The sequence below is a fragment of the Pristis pectinata genome, chromosome 2 (genome assembly GCF_009764475.1).
Source record: "Pristis pectinata isolate sPriPec2 chromosome 2, sPriPec2.1.pri, whole genome shotgun sequence".
NCBI lineage: Eukaryota > Metazoa > Chordata > Chondrichthyes > Rhinopristiformes > Pristidae > Pristis > Pristis pectinata.
Window position 1 is genome coordinate 96,496,404 of NC_067406.1, and position 25,063 is coordinate 96,521,466.

Below are 25,063 nucleotides of genomic sequence, written 5' to 3' on the forward strand. Positions count from 1 at the left end.
CACTGCAGTTGCAGTGCACTGGTGTTGAAAGATTGGATGGAGTACCAATGAAGCATTTTATTTTGTTATGCATGATGCTGAACATCTTGTATTGATGGAACTGCATTTGTCTGGTAAGTGGAGAGTATTCCATCACTCTCCTGACTTGTGCCTTGTAAGAGGTGAGTTGATCACTGTATGACTCACCTCCTCAGACTGGAGGCCTGTGACTAGTGGTGTGCCTCAGGTATCTGTGCTGGGGCCATTGTTGTTTGTTGTCTATATCAATGATCTAGATGATAATGTGGTAAATTGGATCAGCAAGTTTGCTGATGACACTAAGATTGGAGGTGTAGTGGACAGCGAGGAAGGCTTTCAAAGCTTGCAGAGGGATCTGAACCAACTGGAAGAATGGGCCAGAAAATGGCAGATGGCATTTAATGCAGACAAGTGTGAGGTGTTGCATTTTGGAAGGACAAATCAAGGTAGGACATACACAGTAAATGGTAGGGCACTGAGGAGTGCGGAGGAACAAAGGGATCTGGGAGTTCAGATACATAATTCCCTGAAAGTGGCGTTGTAGGTAGACAGGGTTGTAAAGAAGGCTTTTGGCATCCTGGCATTCATAAATCAAAGTATTGAGTATAGGAGTTGGGATGTTATGGTGAGGTTGTATGAGACATTGGTGAGGCCAAATTTGGAGTATTATGGCAGTTCTGGTCACCTAACTATAGGAAGGATATGTAAGATTGAAAGAGTGCAGAGAAGGTTTACCAGAATGTTGCCAGGTCTTCAGGAGTTGAGTTACAGGGAAAGATTGAACAGGTTAGGACTTTATTCCTTGGAGTGTAGAAGAATGAGGGGAGATTTGATAGAGGTTTACAAAATTATGAGGGGTATAGACAGAGTTAATGCGAGTAGGCTCTCTCCACCTAGGTTAGGAGAGATAAGTACGAGAGGACATGGCTTTAGGGTGAAATGGGAAGAGTTTAGGGGGAACTTCACTCAGAGTGGTGGGAGTATGGAACGGGCTGCCATCTGATGTAGTGAATGCAGGCTCACTCTTGAGATTTAGGAATAACTTGGATAGATACATGGATGGGAGAGGTCTGGAGGGTTATGGACTGGGTGCAGGTAAATGGGACTAGTGGAGTACAGTTTCAGCACAGACTAGAAGGGCCGAATGGCCTGTTTTCTGTGCTGTAGTGTTCTATGGTTCTATAGGGAAAATGTTAGAATTGGGCAGCTTTGTGTAAGGGAAATCTTTGAAGAAATGTGCTGTAGGTAAGAGGAATTGGTGGATGCACTAAGGTTTCCAGAAGCCATTTGATAAGTTTCCACATTATAAGTTATTGTATAAAATAAAAGTTCATGTAGGTAATGTAATGGCATAGGTAGAAGGTTGGTTAACAGAAAACACAGCAGCCATAGATGGGGTGTGTGTGTGTGGTTGGCAAGACGTATCAAGTGGTGTGCCACAAGTATTGGCTCTCAACTTTTACAATTTATATAATGACTTGGATGAAGGGACTGAAAGTATATTTGTTAATAACACAATAAGTAAGTTGTAGCTTCCTTTTGTCCCTTCACAAAACAAAATATGCTAAGTGAATGGGCAAATGGGATATAATGTGAGGTTGCCCATTTTTGGCAGGAAAAATAAAAATCATATTATCTAAATGGGGAGACATTGCAAAACTCTGAACAGAGCTCTTTGTTAACCATTAGAGATGTGGTTGCAGATGACCAAGTCAGCAAACTGAATATTTGGAGGTAATTGACATTTTAGAAGGGCAGGCAGAAAGGAAAAGGGAATGGAGTAGCTCTGTTCATCACTGCAGTGGTGAGGAAAGAAGTGGCTCAGAAGCTCAAGTTGGGAGTCCCCAAAAACTGTCTTCTAAGAATGGAACTGTAATAATAATGGATGATCTTAATCGTGATGCTGATTTGACAAATCAAATTGGCGAGAGAGGCCATAAGGATGAGATCGTGGAGTGTATTTAGAGGGGTTTCTTCAAACAGTGCTGTGAGAAACTAACCAGGGAATGGAGAGGATTTTTAGTGATGCGAAGATATAAGCATTAGGAACAGCATGGCTTTGTGCGGGACAAGTTGTGTCTTATGAATTTGATTGACTTTTTTGAGGAGGTGACAAAGATGATCAATGAAGATAGAACTGTGGATGTTGTCTACATGGATTTTAGTAAGGCATTTGACAAGGTTGCTCATGGGAGGCTCATCAAGAAGATTGATGCATGGGATCTGCGGTGAATTGGCTGTTTGGATTCAGAATTGGCTTCTCCAAAGAAGATGGAGGGTAGTGGACGATGGGTCTTATTCTGGCTGCAGGCTATAAATTCATAGAGTTGTACAGCACAGAAAAAGGCCCTTTGGCCTGTACTTGGCCATGCTGTATATTCAAGCTAATTGCATTTCCCAGCACTTGGCCCATATCCCTCTAAACTCTTGTCATCTATATACCTGTCCACATTCTTAAATGTATTTAATGTACTTGCCTCAACAACTCCCTCTGGCAGCTGGTTCCATATATCTACCACCCGTTGTGTATAAAAGAAGGAAAAAAAAGTTGCCCCTTGGGTTGTTTTTAAACCTTTCGCCTCCAACCTTAAAACTATATCCTCCTCGTTTTCAATTTCATAACGCTGGGGAACAAAGATCACTCACCCTATCTAGGTCTGAAAGGTGTTTTTTCCGCAGGAATCCATACTGGGGCATCTGCTGTTTGTGATGCGTATAAATAAATGACTTGGATGAAAATGTGTATGGGTGGGTTAGTAAGTTTGCAGATGACAAAGATTGGTGGCTTGTGGATAGAGTGGAAGATTGCCAAAGGATACAGCAAAATATAGAACTGTGAGATCCAGGGCAAGTGGCAGAAGTGTCTGTCAGTGAGCACTTTGTGTCAAGTGACCATAATTCTGAGTTTTTAAAATACTTATGGAGAAGGATGTGACCAGTTCACAGGTTAAGGTCCTGAAATGGGGCAGAGTAGAGTTTGGAGTCATTGGATAGGATCTTGCAGAGGTTCATTGGGTGAGATTGTTTGCAGGGAAAGGAAGGTCTGCCAAGTGGGGGGCCTTCAAAAGTATGATATCAAGAATTTGGGGCCTGCACGTTCCTGTAAGGGTGAAGGGCAAGGCTGGCAAGTTTCCGGAACCCCTGGTTGATGAGAGAGATTGAGGGAGATTATTAAGAAAAAGAAGGAGGCATACTGCACTTTAGCAATTGGGAACTAGTGACTACAAGAAGTGTTAGGAGTGCACTTAAGAGAGTAGTAGGAGGGCAAAAAGAGGATATGAGAAGGATCTGGCAAGCAAGGTGAGGCAAAATCCCAAGAGATTCTATTGGTATATTAAGAGTAAGAGGTTGGCTAGGGCAAGAATAGGTCCCCTAAAAGATCAGCATGGTTGTCTCTGTGTGGAACCAAAGGAGATTGGAGAGATTTTTAATGGACAAAAAAACTTAGGAGGCTTTGTGGGTTTCGTTTTGGAAGACTTTGGAGCAGATAAATTTTTCTTCTTTTTAATAGGGTTTTAATTATAAGGGTTAGTTTTTAATAGGGTTGTTATTATTAGGGTTAGATTTTTATAAGGTCCTTTAAGTGTTTTATAAGTTTTAATCAGGAGGAGTGGGGGCAGGTGCGGCGTGGGCAGTTTAAAAAGCAAACTGCCATATCCAGTGGGCAGTGTTGGAGCAAGGAGCAGAGTGGTCAGGCTTTGGCTTAAGGGGCTTCGGCATAAAGGAGCAAGGCAGGTGAGTAGCTCGTAGGTGGGTAAAAGTAAGGTTTATCTGTTACAAAATTTTAAGTAGGAAAAATTAGGGGGGGAAAGAAAAGGAATTAGTTCAGATGGAGGACATGGTGGTATGCTGCAGCTGCTTGATGTGGGAACTTGTGGACTTTGCTGCGGTCCAAGATGGCCACATCTGCACTAAGTGCTTGAGGCTGGAGGAACTTACGCTCAGAATTGACGAGCTGGAGTTGCAGCTTCAAACACTGCGCAACATCTGGGAGGGGGAGAGTTTTGTAGATACTATACATAAGGAGACAGTCACACCCCCCCCCCCCCCCCCCCCTTAGAGCAGGTAATTCTGGAGTCCAGGAAGTAGGTAGGATGGTGACTGTCAGGGGAGGGAAAAGGAAAAAGAAAACTAACAGGCAGATAGAACAGAGGACCCCAGAGGCTGTTCCCCTCAGTAACAGGTTTTCCGCTTTGGAGGCTGTTGAGGGAGATGACTTGCTGGGGCCTAGCAGCAGTAGCCAGGTCTATGGCACTGGGACCGGTCCTGCTGCTCAGAAGGGAAGGGAGGAGAAGAGAAGGCAGTAGTGATAGGGGACTCGATAGTCAGGGAAACAGGAGGATCTGTGGCAGTGAGCATGATTCCCGGATGGTATATTGCCTCCCAGGTGCCAGGGTCCAGGATGTCACTGATCGGGTCCACAGGATTCTAGAGCGGGAGGGAGAACAGCCAGAAGTCGTGGTTCATGTTGGTATCAACAACATAGGTAGGAAGAGGGATGAGGTCCTGAAAAATGAGTTTAGCGAGCTAGGCAGAAGGCTGAAGGACAGAACCTCGGGCAGCGATCTCGGGATTGCTGCTGGTGCCACGCGATAGTGAAGGTAGGAATAGGAGGAGATGGCAGATAAATGCGTGGCTGAGAAGTTGGTGCAGGAGGGAGGGTTTTAGATTTTTTGATCATTGGGATCTCTTCTGGGGAAGGTGGGACCTGTACAGAGGGGACAGGTTACACCCGAACTTGAGGGGGGCCAATATCCTTGTGGCCAGGTTTGCTAGGGTGGTTCAGGAGGGTTTAAACTAATCGCGAGGGGGAAGGGAACGGGAGGAGTAGGTGAGAGGAAGAAGGGGATGGGGAAAAGTCAGATCTGACAGGTAGAGAGGCTTTGAGGAAGGAGGAGCAGAGTACAGGCTACAAAAGTAGTAAGGTGGATGGGCTAAAGTGCACTTACTTGAATGCGAGAAGCATCAGGAATAAGGGAGATGAACTGAGGGCTTGGATAAGTACATGGGACTATGCTATTGTGGCTATTACAGAGACCTGGCTGACATCGGGGCAGGAATGGATATTGAATATTCCTGGTTTTCAGTGATTTAAAGGGGATGGGGGGGTGAGAAGAGGAGGGGTGGTGATACTGGTCAGGGACACTGTTATAGCTGCAGAAAGGGTAGATAATGTAGAAGGATCCTCTCTAGAGTCAATATGTGTGGAAGTTAGGAACAAGAAAGGGGCAGTTACCCTTCTGGGAGTATTCTATAGGTCCTCCGGTAGCAGTAGGGATACTGAGGAGCAGATTGGGAGGCAGTTTTTGGAGCGATATGAAAATAACAGGGTTATTATAATGCGAGACTTCAACTATCCAAATATTGACTGGCACCTGCTTAGTGCCAAAGGTTTAGACTGGGCGCAGTTTAAGTGTGTCCAGGATGGATTTCTGACAGTATGTTGACAGGCCAACTAGAGGGAATGCCATATTAGATCTAGTTTCAGGTAATGAACTGGGTCAGGTGACAGATCTATCGGTGGGTGAGCATTTGGGGGACAGTGACCATTGCTCCATAACCTTTAGAATTGTCATGGACAGGGATAGGAGCAAAGAGGACGGGAAGATATTTAATTGGGGAAAGGTGAATTATGAGGCTATAAGGCAAGAACTTGGGAGTGTAAATTGGGATGACATTTTTGAAGGGAAATGTACTATGGAGATGTGATTGTTGTTCAGGGATCCCTTGCAGGATGTTGGGGATAAATTTGTCCCGGTGAGGCAGAGAAGGAATGATAGGGTGAAGGAACAGTAGGTGACGAGAGAGGTGGAACAACTAGTTAGGAAGAAGTGGGCAGCATACATACGATGTAAGCAGCAAGGATCGGACAGGGCTCGTGAGAAATATAGAGTAGCAAGGAAGGAGCTTAAGAAAGGGCTGAGGGGAGCGAGAAGGGGACATGAAAAGGCTTTGGCGAGTAGGGTTAAGGAGAATCCCAAGGCTTTTTTCTCGTATGTAAAGAGCAGAAGGATGGTTAGGGTAAAGGTAGGACCGATTAGAGACAAAGGTGGGAAGATGTGCCTGGAAGCTGTGGAAGTGGGTGAGGTTCTCAATGAATACTTCCCTCCTTGGTGAATACTGAAGAGGGGTCTTGATGATGCTGAGGACAGTGTAGGTGAGGGTAATGTTCTGGAGTATATAGATATTAAGAGAGAATGTGTTGGAGTTGTTAGAAAATATTAGGACAGATATGTCCCTGGGGCCTGATGGAATCTTCCCCAGGCTGCTTCGTGAGGCGAGGGAGGAGATTGCTGAACCATTAGGATGTTTGAGTCCTCGTTGTCAACGGGCTTGGGACTGGAGGGTGGCAAATGTTGTCCTCCTTATTCAAAAAAAACATAGTAGGGATAGTCCAGGGAATTACAGACTGGTGAGCCTTACAACTGTGGTGGGTAAGCTGTTGGGAAGGATTCTGAGAAATAGGATCTGTGAGCATTTGGAGAAACATGGACTGATTAGGGACAGCCAGCATGGCTTTGTGAAGGGAAGATCTTGCCTCTCAAGCCTGATAGGGTTCTTTGAGGAGGTGACCAGGAAGATTGATGAGGGTAGTGCAGTGGATGTGCTCAAGGCATTTGACAAAGTTCTACATGGTAGGCTTCTTCAGAAGGTCAGAAGCCAAGGGATCCGGGGAAGCTTGGCTGTGTGGATTCAAAATTGGCTTGCCTGTAGAAAGCAGAGGGTTGTGGTGGAGGGAGTGCATTCGGATTGGAGGGCTGTGACTAGTGGTGTCCCGCAGGGATCAGTTCTGGGACCTCTACTTTTCGTGATATTTATTAACGACTTAGATGAGAGGATGGAAGGGTGGGTTAGCAAGTTTGCAGATGACACAAAGATTGGTGGTGTTGTGGATAGTGTGGAGGGTTGTCGAAGCTTGCAGAAGGATATTGATAGGATGCAGAGCTGGGCTGAGAAGTGGCAGATGGAGTTCAATCCAGAGAAGTGTGAGGTGGTACACTTTGGAAGGACAAACTCCAAGGCGGAATACAAGGTAAATGGCAGGATTCTGGGCAGTGTGGCGGAGCAGAGGGATCTGGGGGTTCATATCCACAGATCACTGAAAGTCGCCTCGCAGGTGGATAGGGTAGTTAAGAAAGCTTATGGAATGTTAGCTTTCATAAGTCGGGGGATCGAGTTAAGAGCCACGAAGTGATGATGCAGCTTTACAAAACTCTGGTTAGGCCACACTTAGAGTACTGTTTCCAGTTCTGGTTGCCTCATTATAGGAAGGATGTGGAGGCGTTGGAGAGGGTGCAGAGGAGATTTACCAGGATGCTGCCTGGATTGGAGAGTATGGATTATGAGGAGAGACTAAAGGAACTAGGGCTGTTCTCATTGGAGAGGAGGAGGAGGAGGATGAGGGGAGACATTATCATTATCATGAGGTATACAAGATATTAAGAGGAATAGATAGAGTGGACAGGCAGCGCCTCTTTCCCAGGGCGCCAATGCTCAAAACAAGAGGACATGGCTTTAAGGTAATGGGTGGGAAGTTCAAGGGAGATGTCAGAGGGAGGTTTTTCACCCAGAGTGGTTGGTGCATGGGATGCGCTGCCTGGGGTGGTGGTACATTGGTTGAGTTCAAGAGATTGTTAGATAAGCGCATAGAGGAATTTCAGTTAGAGGGATATGTGGGAGGAAGGGGTTAGATAGTCTTAGGAGTGGTTTGAAGGTCAGCACAACGTGGTGGGCTGAAGGGCCTGTATTGTTCTATGGTTCTATGGAATATTTCTCTTCAGTTTTTACTGTGGCGAAAAACGATGGAAGCTAAGGAAATGGGGCAAATGAGTGTTGTTGTCTTGGGCCACATATGAATTAGCAGGGAGAAGGTGTTGGAGGCCATCGTGCATTAAGGTGGATAAATCTAAATCCCCAGCGTCTGACCTGGTGCATTCTTTGACCTTGTGGGAAGCTGGAGGAGAAATTGTGGAGGCCCTTGCTGAGAGATTTGCTTCATCTCTGACCACAGGTGAGATTCTGGAGGACTGGAGAGTGGCTAATGTGGTACCATTGTTTAAATAGGGTAGCAAAACCAAGCCAGGAAATACAGGCCAGTGAGTCTGATGTTGGTGGTGGGTAAATTGCTGAAAGGGATTCTGAGGGACACGATCTACCAACATTTGGAGAGACAGGGTCTGATTTGGGACAGTCAGCACTGTGGGAAGTCATGTCTGACAAATCTCATGGACCAGGGGTAACCAAGAGGGTAGAGCAGTGGATGTTGTCCACGTGGACTTTAGCATGGCCTTTGTGGTCCCTCATGGCAGGCTGGTCTGGAAGGTCAGATCACATGGGGGGAGAAAGTGGATTGGATTCATTGGTTCAATGGTAGGAGGCAGAGGGTGATGGTTGAGGGTTGTTTCTCAGACTGGATGCCTGTGTCTCATGGTGCTGGGGCCTTTGTAATTTATGTAAAAGATTTGGATGTGAATTTACAAGATGTGGTTAGTAAGTTTTCAGATGATACTAAAATAGCTGGTGTTGTAGATAGTGTAGAAGGTTATGAAAAAAACTACAGTGGCATCTTGATCAACTGGATGTGTGGGCTGAGGATTGGCAAATGGCTTTTAATCCAGATAAATGTAAGGTATTGCATTTGGAGAGATCAAACCAGGATATGACTTGTCGGTGAATGGTAGGGCCCTGGGAGTGTTAAGGACAGAGGGACTTAAGAGTGCAAGTGCATTGTTTGCTGAAAGTGACATCATAGGTAGATAGGGTGGTGAAGAAGGCTCTTGGCACGTTGGCCTTCGTCAGTTAAGGTATTGAGTATAGGAGTTAGGAAGTTATGTTGCTGTTATATAAAGACATTGGTGAGGCCATACTCGGGAGTATTGTGTATGCTTCTGGTTGCTCAATTATAGGAAAGATATTATTAAACTAGAAAGAGTGCGGTCAAGATTTACCAGATGTTGCCTATGAGGGGTGGTGGGGGGGGGGGGGCAAGTTACAAAGAGAGGTTGCATAGACTAGGACTTTATTCTCTGGAACGTAGGAGATTGAGGGGTGATCATGAGGGGCATAGAGTGAAAGCACATAGTCTTCCGCCCCCCCCGCCCCCAGGATGGGGTTGCTAAAAACAAGAGGGTTAGGTTTAAGATCAGAGGCAAGACATTTAAAAGGGACATCAGGGGCATCTTCATGCAAAGGGTGGTGTGTATTTGGAATGAGCTGCCAGAAATAATGGTTGAGGTGAGCACATTGGCAACATTTAAAAGCCATCTGGTTAAGTACATGGATAGGAGGGGTTAAGATGGTTATGGGCCAAATGTGGGCAGATGGGACTAGCTCACTGCGCAACAGTTGGTGTGGACCAGTTGGGCGGAAGGGCCTGTTTTCATGCTTTCTGACTCTGAGATGTGGGTGAAGAAATGACAGATGGAGTTTCATCTGGGCAAGTGTGAGGTGTTGCAATTTGGGAGGTCAAATATAAAGAGGAAGTACACAGTTGATGACAGAACCCTGAACAGCGTTAATGTACAGAGGGATCTTAGGGCCCAAGTACATAGCTCCTTAAAAGTGGCCGCACAAATTGAGGTGGTAAAGGTGATGTATGGCTTGCTTTTCTTTATTAGTTGAGGCACTGAGTCCAAGGGTCAGAAAGTTACGTTGCAGCTTTATTGGTATTGGTTTATTATTGTCACTTGTACTGAGGTACAGTGAAAAACTTGTCTCGCATGTCATTTGTACAGATCAATTCATTACACTGTGCAGTTACATTGGGTTAGTACAGAGTGTACTGATGTAGTATGGGTAAAAACCTCTGGTTCATAAACCTCTTGTTAGGCTGCATCTGGAGTATTACATTCAATTCTGGTCACCCCATTACAGGAAGGATGTGGAGGCTTTGGAGAGGATACAGAAGAGGTTGACCAGTATGTTACCCGGATTAAAGGATGTATCCAGCCTCTCCTTGCAGCACAAACTGAGGTTGTTTTCTTTGGAGCAATGGAGGCTGAGAATTTTATAAAAGTGATAGAAGTTTATCAAAAAAAATAGAGGTATAGATAGAGTAGACAGCTGGTACCTTTTCCCAGGGTTTAAATGTGAAAGGGGAGTAGGCAGAAAGTGCAGGCATCTTCTGTGGTCATTCCCCTCAAAAACAAATATACTGTTTTGGATTCTGTTGTGGGGGGAAATGTCCTTTTCAGGAGAAAACGGCAGTAGCCAAGACCATGGCACTGTGGCTGGCTCTGAGGCACAGTGGGGAATGGTGAAGGCAGACAGGACTTTAATGATAGGGGGGCAGACAGGAAGTTTTGTGGCCTCCAGCAGGAATCCAAAATGGTGTGTTATCTCCTTGGTGGTAGGGTCAGGGATGTCTGAGTGGCTGCAGAACATTCTCAAAGGGGCACAAATGATATGGGTAAAAATAGGGATAAGGTCATGAAGAATGAATATGGGGAGTTGGGGAAGAAGTTAAGAGGCAGGACCTCCAGAGTAGTAATCTCTGGATGGCTACCTGTGTCACATGCTTCTCGAGGGAAAGAATAGGAGGATATGGCAGATAAATGCATGGCTGAAAAATTGGTGGATGGGGTAGGGATTCAGATTTTTGGACCATTGGGATCTCTTCTGGGGCAGGGGTGAGCTGTACAACAGGGACCGGTTACATCTAAACTGGAGGGAGACTAATATCCTTGTGGGAGATCTTCTAGTGCTCCAAGGGAGGGTTTAAACTAAATTGGCAGGGGTTGGGATCCTAAGTAGAAGTGAGGCAATTCAGATGCAGGATACTGATAGAAAAGACAGTGAAAGCAAATTGAACAGGCGGGACAAGAAGGAGCATGGCGAAGAACAAGGAAAGTCAGTTGGATTAAATTGCATTTACTTCAATGCAAGAAGTCTGATGGGTAAGACGGATGAATTTAAGACATGGGTATGTGGAATTGGGATATTATAGCTATTGTGGAAGCATGGCTAAGGGAAGAGCAGGAGTGGCAGCTTAATGTCCTGAGATACAGGTGCTTTAGGTGAGATTGAGGTGGAGTGAAGAGAGGAGGGGGGGAGTTTCTTTTTTGATTAAGGGGAACATCACAGCAGTAGGTAGAGATGATATTACTGAAGAATCATCTGATGAGGTTTTATGGGTGGAACTGAGAAATAATAAAAGGATGATCACCTATGGGCCACCAAGTAGTCCTCGGGCACTAGAAGAAGAAATGTGCAGTGAGATTGGGAGAGTTGTAAGGATAATAGGGTGATGATTGTTGGAGATTTTATCTTTGCTAACATTGACTGGGATTGCCATAGTGTTAAAGGGCTAGATGGGGTGGAATTTATTCAAGGTGTTCAGGAAAGTTTCCTCAGGCAGTATATAGAGGGCCCTACCAGGGGGAGGCAAAGCTTGATATACTCCTGGGAAATGAGGAAGGGCAAGTGACTGAGGTCACGGTAGGGGAATACTTTGGGACTAGTGACCATAGTTTCATTAGTTTTAAATAGTTATGGAAAGGACAGAACTGATTCAAGAACAGGTTCAAGTTCTGAATTGGGGCAAGCAAATTTTGACATTATTAGGAGCTTGCAAAGGCTGATTGGGCTGGGTTGTTTGTAGACAAAGGGACCTCTAGTAAGTAGGAGGGTTTTAAAAGTGATTTTTGATTTTAATTCTTAAATTTTTAAAATCTATTTGTGGAACTGCTGGGGATGGGCCGAGTTCTCAATTTTTTTTCTGTCTTACTATGGAGAAAGACTCTCCAAGATAAAGAAGGAAGTATACATTGTCTTTAGGAGGTCAGGGACGAGTGAATCCCTTGATGACTATAAAAAGATTAAGAATACACTTCAGAGGGAAATCAGGAAGGTAAAGAGTTTGAGATGGATCTGGCAGATAACATTCAGGAAAATCCCAAGAGGATCTGTAACTATATAAAGAGTAAAAGGGTGGCTAAGGAGAGAGTAGGTCCCCTTAGAGATCAGTAGGGCCGCCAATGTCTTGAGCTATAGGACATGGGTGAGATTTGTAATAAATATTTCTCCTTGGTGTTTAGTGAATTGCTTAAGATAAGGGAAAATAGTGGAAATGTTTTGCACAACATTCATATTACCAGGGAGGAGATATTTGCAGCCTTGCAGTGCACTAAGGTGGATAAATCCTCAGGGCTTGACCGAGTTCATCCTAGGAGTTTGTGGGAGGCTAGAGGAGAAATTGCAGAGGCCCTTGTAGAAATTTTTGCTTCATTGTTAGCCACTGGTGAAGTTCCTTAAGACTGGAAGGTGGCTAATGTTCTGTTGCTTAATAACGGTAGCAAGGACAAGCTAGGGATCTACAAGCTGGTCAGTCTGATATCAGTAGTGGGGAAGTTACTGGAGGGAATTCTGAGGGACAGGATCCACCAGCATTTGGATAGACACAGTCTGATTAGGAGCAGTCAGCATAGCTTTGTGTGTTTTAGAGTTTTTTTTTGAAGAGGTAACCAGAAGGTAGATGAGGGTAGGGCAGGGGATGTTGTCTATTTGGACTTTAGCTAGGCCTTTGACAAGATCCTGCATGGCAGGCTGGTCTGGAAGGTTAGGTCCCATGGAATCCAGGGAGAGCTAACTAGGTGGATTCAAAGTTGGCTCGGAGGTAGGAAGCAGAGGGTGGTGGTTGAAGGTCCTTTCTTGGAAAGGAGGCCGGTGACTAGTGGTATGCTGAAGGGGTCAGTGTTGTTATTTATGTAAATGATTTGGGTGTGAATGCACAAGGCTTGATCAGTAAGTTTGCAGATGACACAAAATTGGGAAGTGTTGATAGTGAAGAATGTTATTGTAAATTGCAGGTGGATCTTGATCAGTTAGGGAGGTGGGCTGAGGAGAGGCAAATGGATTTTGATACAGTTGAGTGTAGGTGATACATTTTGGAAAGTCAGACCAGGGACTTGTATAGGACTTGAATGGTAGGAGTCTAAGGAATGTAATGGAACAGAGTGACCTAGGAGTACAAGTGCAAAATTCGTTGAAAGCGGCATCACAGGCAGATAAGGTGGTTAAGAAGGCCTTCAGCACACTGGCTTCATCGGTCAGGGCAATGAGTATAGGAGTTGGGACATTGTTGCAGTTGTGTAAGTCGTTGATGAGGCCACACTTGAAGTACTGTGTACAGTTTTACTCACCCTGTTATAGGAAAGATGTGGTTAAACTGGAAAGAGTGCAGGAAAGGTTTACGAGAATGCTGCCAGGAGTAGAGTAGTGCCTGAGTTACAGGGAGAGGTTGGATAGGCTAGGTCTTATTCCTTGGAGTGCAAGAGAATAAAGGGTGATCTTCTTGAGGTTTATAAAATCATGAGGGGCAAAGGTGAAGTGGATGGTAGCAGTCTTTTCCCCAGAGTAGGGGAGTCTAAAACTAGGGGGCATAGATTTGGGGTGAGACTGGAAAAATTTAAAAAGGACTTTGGGCAACTTTTTCACGCAGATGGTTGTGAATATATGAAATGAGCTTCCAGAGGAAGTGATTGAGGCAGGTACATTAGATACATCTTTAGATGTGGACAGGTATATGGATGACAAGAGTTTAGAGGGATAAGGGCCAAGTGCTGGGAAATGCAGTTAGCTTGAATATGCATCTTGGTTGGCATAGACAAGTATGGGTCGAAGGGCCTTTTTCTGTGCTGTACAACTATGACGCTATGTATTTCAGGTGAGAAGGGAAGAGTTCAAAGGAGATGCATTGGGCAAGTTTTTGTTTTACACAGTGATAGGTGCCTGGAGTGTGCTGCCAGTGGTGGAGGTAGGTAGGCACATAAAAATGCAGAGAATGGAGGGATATGGACCATGCGCAGGCAGAAGGGGTTGGTTTAATTGGGCATCATTAGCTTAATTAGTTTGGCACAACATTGTGGGCCGAAGGACCTGTTACTGTGATGTACTGTTCAATGAATGGGCTGCTTTAGATCAGATACTGTGTAATGAAACCTGATTAATCAATGATCTATTGTTAAGGATCCCCAAGGGAAAAAAGTGCTCATAGCATTGTAGAATTCAAATAAAATTTGAAGATCTGAAACTAGTGTTTTAGACTTAGACAATTACAATAGTATGAGAACAGTATTAGCTAAAGTGGACTGGGAAGTAAATGAAGGGCACAGATTAGCAGAGGCAGATATTTAAGGAGATTTTTCATAAATCTGTAGCTCACGGAGAAGGATGCATCACATGTGGGTTAGCCAAGGAAGTTATGGAAGGTCTTGTCTTGAAAGAAAAGGCAAACATTACAGTAAAAACTTGTGGTAGGCCAAAAGATTGGGGGAACTCTAGAAACTGGCAAAAGATGACTCAAAAAATACTGGCGGGAGAACATAGAGCATGAGAATAAATTAGCAAGTTATATAAAAGCAGACAGTTCCTCAGGTTTATAAATGAATGATGGTAGCAAAAGTAAACTTTGGTCTCTTGTGAATGTGGAAGTAATAATGGAAAATGGCAGAGATTCTAAGTTCGTAATTTGGATTGATCTTCACAGTAGATGCTGATTAATTGGATTTTTTTAAAAATAAGAGATAAATAAGGGGCTGTTGGGAGCAGGAAATTAAAACTATCTCTATCACTAGAGGAAAACTTACCAAGCAAACTCAATTAAAGGCCTGTAATGTCTGCATCCTTGGGTCCTAATAGAAGTTGCTGCAGATAGATTACAACCAACAAATCTACTATCAAAATTCCTTGGATTTTGGAGAAGTCCATGGATTGGAAAATGCTAAATGTAACACCACTATACAAGAAAAGAGGAAGCCAGAAAACAGGAAACAATAGACCAATTAGCATAACATCTGTCTGTGTGGAAATACTGGAATTCATGATTAAGGAAGTAATAGCAGAACATTTAAAAAATCGTAAGGCAATCGAGCGGAGTCAATATGGCTTTATGAATGGAAAATCTAGTTTCAGTGGCATAGTGGAGCAGCTAGTAGAGTTGTTGTCTCTTGGCTCCAGTTACCAGGGTTCAATCCAGACCTTGGGTCCTGCCTCTGGAGATTGCACATACTCCCTTTCACCAAGTGTGTTTCCTCTAGGTGCTCTGGTTTCCTCTGCATCTCAAATATGTGATATGGTAGGTTAACTGGCCACTTAATTGCTGCTAGTATGTAAGTGAGTGGTAGAATCTGGGGAGAGTTGATGGGAATGAGGGAGGGATATCATGGAATTTGGGTAGGATTAGTATAAATGGGTGCTAGATGGTTGGCACAGATTCGGTGGCCAACGGACCACTAATTTGCTGGAGTTTTGTGAGGGTTTAACAAACATGCTGGCTGAAGAGGAACCGATAGATGTATTATATTTAGTTTTCCAGAAGGCATTTGATAAATGCACAAGGTTAGGGATATATTTCGGCATGGATAGGTGATTGACAGTGAAAACTAAGTTGGGATGAACGGGTCATCTTTGGATCAGTGATCCAAGGGTTGCCAACTCCAAAGGTCCAAGGATCCAATGGGGTGCCACAGGGATCAGTGCTGAGGCCTCCACTATCTGCAATTTAAGTTAAATGACTTAGATGAAGAGATTGCACTGTAGTTAAACTTGTTGAGCTCTAGGTATTGGACATTTGGATGGGTACATGGACAGAAAAGGCCTTGAGGGATATGGGCCAATTGTAGGCAAATGGGGCAGGCTCAGATGAACATCTTGGTTGGCGTTGATGGGATGAGCTGAAAGACCTGTTTCCGTACTGAGTTAGAAACTGGCATCTAGGAAAGGGGAGTCCAGGCAATTTTTTTAGGGTAGGGTGGAAGTTGTGACAAAGGTAATGAAATTGAGATCCACACGAGTGCATAAAGAAGTACTGTTAGAGTTGTTGATGTAACTAATCACCTACTGGCCTCTGTCACTACCCTGCCCCACCCAGTGCCATCTACCTAATGTGGCCCCCTCATTTGTTTCTATCTCGTGCTTACCAGCAAATAAACTTATTGTGATTAATGTCTTTGTTCTCTTGCTCTGAAAGACGAACTGCATCCAATTCTGTATTAATCAGGGTAATTGCTTAGTATTTACTCCTGCCACTCTTCCTCATGTTCCATTTTGATGGTATATCCTTAATTGCATTTGAGTTTGCTGTTGGTTCTCATGGGCTGATATGTGAGTCACTAATGATTATGTCCTGAATTAGTTAATACAGGTTGTCAAACAATTGTTTCAATGATCCATCAATATCATTGAGTTTATCTGTTAGATGCATGGTTTTATTTGGCTTGAAGTTGTGAGAAAATTTGTAGTCATTTGAACTGAATAGTGTTAATTTAATTTCCATTTGTTTTATAAAGTTCATATTTATTCTTTCCTGTCTCTTCCTTTCAGTGTGCTGGGTGAGGCCAAACTGGACCCATATGTCAGTGCTTTAGGATGGCCAGTGACAGCTCAAGCATTACCAGTCCTGTGGTACGCCAAATTGACAAACAGTTTCTGATCTGCAGCATCTGCCTGGATCGTTACAAAATTCCTAAAGTTCTTCCTTGTCTGCACACTTTTTGTGAGAGGTAGGTAACACCTTTCCAAATTTGACTGAAATTTGTGCTTGAAAGAAGAAAAACCTTTTTTCAGTATTTTAGTGTAGAAATTGCTTTATTACATGGTGTCACCTGCAAATCTTCAACTGTGAAGTGTACAGAAGTGTTATCAGATTTCCCCGTGCGAGAAATTCCCCGCACTGTATTAGTTTCAACTTGGTGTACTGCTTTGATCTTTTACAGTGTCTCAGAGCTGCTGGCATTGGCTTTGCTGCTGCAATCTTGCCAGTCAGTTCTCAGGTGCGCCACAACATAAACACTTTCTAATTTATGAGGAATGATCTTAAATCTGAAGGATTAACTCCATTTATCTTTCCACAGTGCTGTTTGATGTGTTGAGCAGTTCCAGCATTTTCTGTTTTTATTTTGGATTGCCAACATCTGTAGTTTTTTTATGATTTTTCAGTTATAGTTGAAATATATTGGTGTTAATAAGAAGACTTGGATAATAAAACTGAATCTATGGCACAAAATGCTAGATTGAAGAAATGCTTGCTCCTGGTGAGCGCTCAATTTTTTTTTACTGTTATTGAAGAGCTTCTGCTCTCGATGAGTAGAAGTTCTTCAAAAACTCCAATAGCTGAAGTACAAGTTACCAGTTAGATCTTTGCTTCATGAGCAGTTATTAATTTCCAGCACTAGGGAGGTGGTTCTATAGAGGTGTGTAATTATGAAAGTAAATTAAACCTTATATTTCCTTAAATTAACAAGGGGGTATGCACTCATATAATTGAAAGGGAAATTGAGATTTGAAGTTATGATCACAGAATCATGTAGCACACAAAATGGCCCTTTTGGCCCATATTGTCCATGGTAACAGTGGTGTCCATCTACACTAGTTCCATTTACCTGCATTAGGTCCATATCCCTCTATGCCTTTCCTATCCATTTGACCTGTCTAAATGCCTTTTAAATGTTGTAATTATATATGCCTCCACCATCTCCTCTGGTAGCGTGTTCCGGAAAGCCCTTTGTGCAGAAAAACTTGCACTCAGATTTGCTTTAAAGTGAGAGGGGAGAAATTTAAACCAGTGCCTTCCAGCTCTAGACTCTCCTGCACTGGGGAAAGACTCTGACTATCCTATCGATGTCCCCCATAATTTGATAACCTCTAAGGTCACCCTTCATTCTCTTATATTCCAGTGAGAATGAACCCAGCCTATTGAATCCTTTGTATAATTATATCCTGGTGAACCACTTCTGCACTCTACTGTTACTACATCCTTCCTGTAGTATGGTGACCAGAACTACATAATTTACCAAGTGCTTCAACTGATTTTTGTATAGCTGCAATGTGATGTCCCAACTTTTATACTCAATGCCACTCAAAACCCAGAACCAGGCCCTTTCTACGACGATGATACCAAATTAAACTAATTCCACCTGCCTGCACATAGGGTAGATAATCTATATCCCTCCACTCTATCTATTGCCTCTCATAATTTTATATACTTCTATCAGGTTGTCCCTCAGCCTCTGACGCTCCAGAGAAGAAAATCCAAGTTTGTCCAGCCTTTCTGGAAGTGATTCTGAGAGATGGGATCTATCTACATTTGGAAAGGCAAGGACTGATTGGAGATAGTCAGCATGGGTTTGTACATGGAAAATAGTTTCTCACGAATTTTAATTGAGTTTGTTGAAGTGGTGACCAAGAGATTTGATGAGCAGGGTGGTAGATGCTGTGTACATGGACTTCAGCAAGGCTTTGACAAGGCCCCATATGGTAGGCTGGTCTGGAAGGTTAGGTCACCTGGGATCCAGGGTGAACTAGCCAAATGGATGCAAAATTGGCTTGGTGGAAGAAGGCGGTGGTAGGGGAGGGTTCTTATTCAGGTAAACACAGGAGATGGGCATCTTGCCTATCTCCTGTGGCTCCATTCAGAGACAACCACATTGATCCTTAAGGGGACTTCTTTTGTTTCCCTCCTCCCCCACACCCGTGCCCCCCCCCCCCCCCCCCCCCCCCCATTACTCAATATACTTGTAGAATCTCTTGGGGTTCTTCTTTACCTTATCTGCCAAAGTTATCTCGTGTCCTCTTTTTGTCCCCTGATTTTCCTTCATATTCCAGTCCCATCTACCAATCCATGCCCTGCATCCCCCACCTTACCTACCAGACTTCTTGCATTAAAATAGTGTTTAGTCCATCAAACATTCCTCATTCCCTAGCCTGTCTTGTTGACTGAGCTTGCTCACTTCAACATTTTATATTTGACTCAACTTGCCCTCCTGTGCTGGGTCCTACCTCTCCCTTAGTTACCATGCATGACTGTGTTTCTGTCTCTGATATTATAGTCATACAGTACAGAAATGGGCTCTCTGGTCCAACTGATCCATGCCAACCAAGAATCCCATCTAAGCTAGTCCCATTTGCCCACGTTTGGCCCATATACCTCTAAACATTTCCTATCCATATACTTATCCAATGTCTTTTAAATGTTGTTAATGTACCAACCTCAACCACTTCCTCCAGCAGTTCAGTCCATATACAGACCATCCTCTGGGTGAAAAAGTTGCCACTAGTTCCTATTAAATCTCTCCACAGCAGGAATAGTAACACCAGGAAAACACTCATTGCAAGTAATTTCGGAGGCAGAAAGAAGAGTCAGTATTGAGCTTGAGCATTTTGTAGAATAAGCAGACAACCTCCAGAATGCTGTGGAGCAGTCAGGCAAATGCAGTATACCTCTGCATTTGTGTCTGTATCACTATTTTCCATAATGAAAGTTTGCAGATGATACCACCGTAGTGGGTCGTATCTCAAATAACGATGAGTCAGAGTACAAAAAGGAGATAGAAAGCTTAGTGACATGGTATCATGACAACAACCTTTCCCTCAGTCAGCAAAACAAAGAGCAAAACAAACATTGACTTCAGGAAGGGGGGTGGTGCACACGCTCCTGTCTACATCAATGGTGCTGAGGTCGAGAGGGTTGAGAGTTTCAAGTTCCTAGGAGTGAACATCACCTGGCCAACCACATAGACACCACGGCCAAGAAAGCTCACCAATGCCTCTACTTCCTTGGGAGGCTAAAGAAATTTGGCACGTCCTTTTTGACACTCCAAATTGTCAAATCATCAATTTTTATTGATGCACCATCGAGTGCATCCTATTTGGATGCATCATGGCTTGGTATGGCAGCTGCTCTGCCTGTGACCACAAGAAACTGCAGAGAGTTGTGGACACAGCTCAGCACATCACGGAAACCAGCCTCCCCTCCATGGACTCTGTCTATACCTCTTGCTGCCTTGGTGAAGCAGCCAGCATAATCAAAGACCCCACCCACCTGGGTCATTCTCTCTCCTCCCCTCTTCCATCAGGCAGAAGATACAGGAGCCTGAGGTTACATACCACCAGGCTCAAGGACAGCTTCTATCCCACTGTTATAAGGGAACCATTCAATAGTCTTATGTGATGAGATGGACTCTTGACCTCACAATCTACCTTGTTATCACCTTGCACCTTACTGTCTATACTTCTTCCGTAGCTATGACACTTTACTCTGCATTCTGTTATTGTTTTTACCCTGTACTACCTCAATGCACTGTGTAATGAATTGATCTGTATGAATAGTATGCAAGACAAGTTTTTCCACTGTACCTCCATACAAGTGACAATAACATACTAATACCAATATCGAACTATAGGTTATAGGTGGAAATGCATCCTATGGGAAGTTTTTCTATTAACAGTAATACCACTGCAGGTGCATAGTCGATAGGCAAAGGAATTTTTATTGTATTCTAGGCAGAAGAGAAAGGGCTGTTGATTTTAATTAATGGATGTCTAGAAATGTTTAAAGTGTCATTGTACAAACAGGAGAAGAGCTGTTGGTTGTCAGTTTCCAGAGCAAACCTCTTCAGTATTCTCCTGCTGTGAACCTGCAGCCTGTAATTGTTGTCCTTGGTTAAACTAATTCAGTTCTCACTATGTATTTTGTTTATTGTTTTGCATAAATTCTGTATCTCATTTTTTGTTGTGATTTGCGAATACTGTAAGGGCAAATTTCTGTTATCTGAATTGCCGTAATCTTGTATAATCTGTAATTTTGTTTGATGCTGGGCATGCGTCTTTAAGCAGCAGAAACCTGAAACTAACATGTGTGATCAATGATGGTCTGTTGGACAAGTTTACCTAAAATTCATACTGTAATGCTGGAAATTGGCTCTGTGCTCTTATTACCGTCATTGGGTGCAGACATCATGCTGGGAATCGTAGTTGAGCTAGCAAAAAATCCAGATCTGAAATCCTCGGCTGAACTTCTGGTGTGTCCCAATGCAGTCTGAAGGCTGGAGAAGTTAGATGTGTTTTCACGGGAGCGAATGTGATTTTGAGGTGTATAAAATTGATTCGTACAGAGAGTGTAGACTACAGGAAAATCCCCATATCAGAGGTAAGTAAATCAAGAGGAGACAAATTTGGGGTAAGTGGAAGAGATAGAGGGAATATGAGGGGGCCACCTTCATCCAGAGAGTGATAAGTACCTGGAATGTAAGAGTTCCTTTATTTTAAAAAGTGCAATAAGAATAATCCAGAAAACAATAGTCCAGTGAGCCTCTCATCAATGGTAGGGAAACTATTGGAGAGCACGCTTTGGACTTGTGCATATTTACAAAAGCATGGCTTTATTAGGGATAGTCAGCATGGCTTTGTGTGGGGCAGGTCATGTCTTACAAACTTGGTTCAGATTTTTGAGGAGGTGATTGAGGATAGGGCAGTGGATGTTGTGTACATGCATTTCAGTAAGGCATTTGACAAGTTCCCTCATGGTAGGTTCATCCAGAAGATTAATATGCATGGAGTCTACAGTAACTTGGTAGATCAAATTCAAAACTTGGCTTGGTAAAAGAAGATGGAGGATAGTGGTGGAGGGTTGTCATTCTGACTAGAGATCTGTGACAAGCACTGTTATACAGGAATCTGTGATGTATCTCAATAATTTGGATGAAAATGTAGCTGGGCTGATGATTAAGCTTGCATATGATACAAAACTTGCTTGAGTTGTGGATAATGAAGAAGGTTGTTGAAGGATACCACAAGATATCAGGAAGGCAAAAAGAGGACATGAGATTGCTTTGGCAGATAATGTGAGGGTAAACCCAAAGGGTTTCTACAAGTATATTAGGAGTAAAAGGATAGTAAGGGACAAAATTGGTCCCCTAGAAGATCAGAGTGGTCAGCTATGTGTGGAGCCTCAGGATGTCGTCCCGAAATTAATTTTCCCCTTCTGTCCGCTGTAAGTAACACAGTGCCACGAGGTCAATTCAAACAAATACCTTTATTAGCAGTGCACCACTAGGAGAATTCTCTTCAGCACTCACTAAGAGTCGCTTCCTGAGTTCTCCCCGCACAAAGGGCAGACAGACATTTATACAGGAATTGTCTCACACATCCCATGCATACGGCGCCGCGAGTTTCGGTCAAGCTATAGAGATCCCGAGACAGCTATCACACCTCTTGTCTTAGTATAATCGAATTATAATCAAGGCATTCAAAGGCATGTATCACCCTTCATTGTTTAGACCAAGCCTCCACCTCGATGATAATTACACCCAGTATCGCCACAGTCTGACATAACGGAATGGTCCATTACCCGAAACAAAGGCAGTTAACATACTTAACATTCCAATTTAACTAGTGGGTCAGCAGCTTGCTAGTCCTTACTAGAGAAATATAAAGGCATATATATATTTTTTGTTTACCAGTTATGGGTATGGTTGCAATTCTTAACCCTTCACTTCCTCAAGGAGATGGGGGAGATGTTAAACAGCTTTTTTTTGCATCAGTATTTACTCAGGAAATTGGCATAGTGTGTATGGTGTTATAAACCAGCAACAAAAGAAACACTGAGTCATATATAAGTGTTTAAAACTACTTCATTAATAACTACTTATAAGAAAAATAAAAGTAAAAATGTTAAATCTTAAACATTAACCCCAAAACTAAACTTGAAGTGTGTGTGTGTGTGTGTGTGGCAAACTCCCAAACTCCAAGTCCAGGAATGGTTCTCAAAGTTCAGTTCAGCAAGCCGTAAGGTGAAACGTGATCAAAGGCTTCTTCAACAACCACTGTTGACTGAAGACAAAACATAGATGTAGAGAGAAAATAGAGTAATTATAAAATCCAAATGTTCCACAATGGAACCCATACAACACCTCAGTGTCTACTCAGCAGTGACTACTCCACTGCATCTGCCTCACCCCAAAAGGCATTCGAATCATGACCGTCCACACAAATACCTGTTTCCCTCTACAGATTAATGACAAAGTGGACTCCACCGGATTACTCTGAATATTCATACATGGATTGTAGTGACAGACAGTTACTGTTTTTCATCTATCGATTAGAGACTGGCAGGCCCCCCCCCTCCTCCCTCCCCCTCCTGTTGTCATAACCATGCCAACACACACACCACTATACTCTATCTTAAAGGGACATTCACCAATAGTAACCTAGTCCATAACAATAGAAGGAAGGGAAACAAGCAGTAGATATTAAAGAGGAGGAGGTGCTTGCTGCCTTACAGCGAATAAAGGTAGTTAAATCCCCCAAGCCTGACAGGATATTTCCTCAGACCTAGAGAGAGACTACTGTAGAAAGGTAGTGCAGATATATTTAAAATGTCCTTAGCCACAGGTGCAGTGCTGGAGGACTGGAGGGTAGCTCATGTTGTTCCGTTGTTTAAAAAAGGCTGTAAAAGTAAACCACGTAATTACATGCTGCTGAGCCTGACATCAGTAGTAGGTAAATTATTGGAAGATGTTCTGAGAGATCGGATATACTAGTATTTGGACAGCCAGGGACTGATTAAGGATAGTCGGCATGGCTTTGTGCATGGTAGATCGTGTTTAACGAATCTTGTAGAGATTTTTCAGGAGGTTACCAAGCAAGTAGATGAAGGAAAGGCTGTGGATGTTGTCTACATAGACTTTAGTAAGGCGTTTGACGAGGTCCCACATGGGAGGGTAGTTCAGAAGATTCAGACACTAGGTATCCATGGAGAGGTTGTAAACTGGATTCAAAATTGGCTGTGTGGGAGAAGACAGTGGTAGTGGACAATTGTTTCTCAGGCTGGAGGCCTATGACTAGTGGTGTGCCTCAGGGATCTGTGCTGGGACCATTGTTGTTTATCATCTAGATCATTGATATAGACAACAATGTGGTAAATTGTATCAGCAGGTTTGCTGATGGCACTAAGATTGGAGGTGTTGTGGATAGCGAGGAAGGCTTTCAAAGCTTGCAGAGAGATCTAGACCAACTGGGAAAATGGGCCAGAAAATGGCAGATGGAATTTAATGCAGACAAGTGTGAGGTGTTGCATTTTGGAAGGACAAATCAAGGTAGGACATACACAGTAAATGGTAGGGCACTGAGGAGTGCGGAGGAACAAAGGGATCTGGGAGTTCAGATACGTAATTCCCTGAAAGTGGCGTTGCAGGTAGACAGGGTTGTAAAGAAGGCTTTTGGCATCCTGGCATTCATAAATCAAAGTATTGAGTATAGGAGTTGGGATGTTATGGTGAGGTTGTATGAGACATTGGTGAGGCCAAATTTGGAGTATTATGTGCAGTTCTGGTCACCTAACTATAGGAAGGATATCAGTAAGATTGAAAGAGTGCAGAGAAGATTTACTAGAATCTTGCCGGGTCTTCAGGAGTTGAGTTACAGGGAAAGACTGAACAGGTTAGGACTTTATTCCTTGGAGCATAGAAGAATAAGGGGAGATTTGATAGAGGTTTACAAAATTATGAGGGGTATAGACAGAGTAAATGCAAGTAGGCTCTTTCCACCTAGATTAGGTGAGATAAGTACTAGAGAACATGGCTTTAGGGTGAAATGGGAAAGGTTTAGGGGGAACTTCTTCACAGAGTGGTGGGAGTGTGGAATGGGCTGCCATCTGATGTGGTAAGTGCAGGCTCATTCTGAAGTTTTAAGAATAAATTGGATAGATGTATGGAGGGGAGAGGTCTGGAGGGTTATGGACTGGGTGCAGGTCAATGGGACTAATGAAATAAAGTTTCAGCACAGACTAGAAGGGCTGAATGGCCTGTTTTTTGTGCTGTAATGTTCTATGGTTCTATATCCTTTGACAGGATACCAGGGAGAAGATATTTGTAGCATTGCAGTGCATCAAGGTGGATAAATCTCCAGGGCCTGACTAAGTACATCCCTGGAGTTTGTGGGAGGCTAGAGAAGAAATTGCAGAGGCCGCTGCGGAGATATTTGCTTCATAGTTAGCCACTGGTGAGTTTCCTGAAGACTGGAATTTGGTTAATGTCATTCTGTTGTTTAACAAAGGTAACAAGGGCAAGCCAAGGAACTACAGGCTGGTCAGCCTGAGATCAGTGGTGGGGAAGTTACTGGAGGGAATTCTGAGGGACAGGATCTACCAGCGTCTGGATAGACAGTCTGATTAGGAGGAGTCAGCATAGCTTTGTGCATGGGAAGTCGTGTTTGATTAATCATTTGGAGTTCTTTGAAGAGGTAATCAAAAGGGTAGATGAGGGTAGGCCAG

The 25,063-nt window shown here is 43.5% G+C and overlaps 1 protein-coding gene across 8 annotated transcripts in view; it reads left to right on the plus strand.

Annotated features, from left to right (window-relative positions):
• trim2a (tripartite motif containing 2a) overlaps positions 1-25,063 on the plus strand; it is a 221,913-nt gene that overhangs the window by 97,809 nt on the left and 99,041 nt on the right. For all 8 annotated transcript variants that reach the window (XM_052039372.1, XM_052039391.1, XM_052039411.1 and 5 more), the window contains one exon: positions 16,339-16,517. In XM_052039372.1, coding sequence (XP_051895332.1) covers positions 16,384-16,517 — 134 coding nt within the window. In that variant the 5' untranslated portion in view covers positions 16,339-16,383. The remainder of the gene's footprint in view (positions 1-16,338; positions 16,518-25,063) is intronic.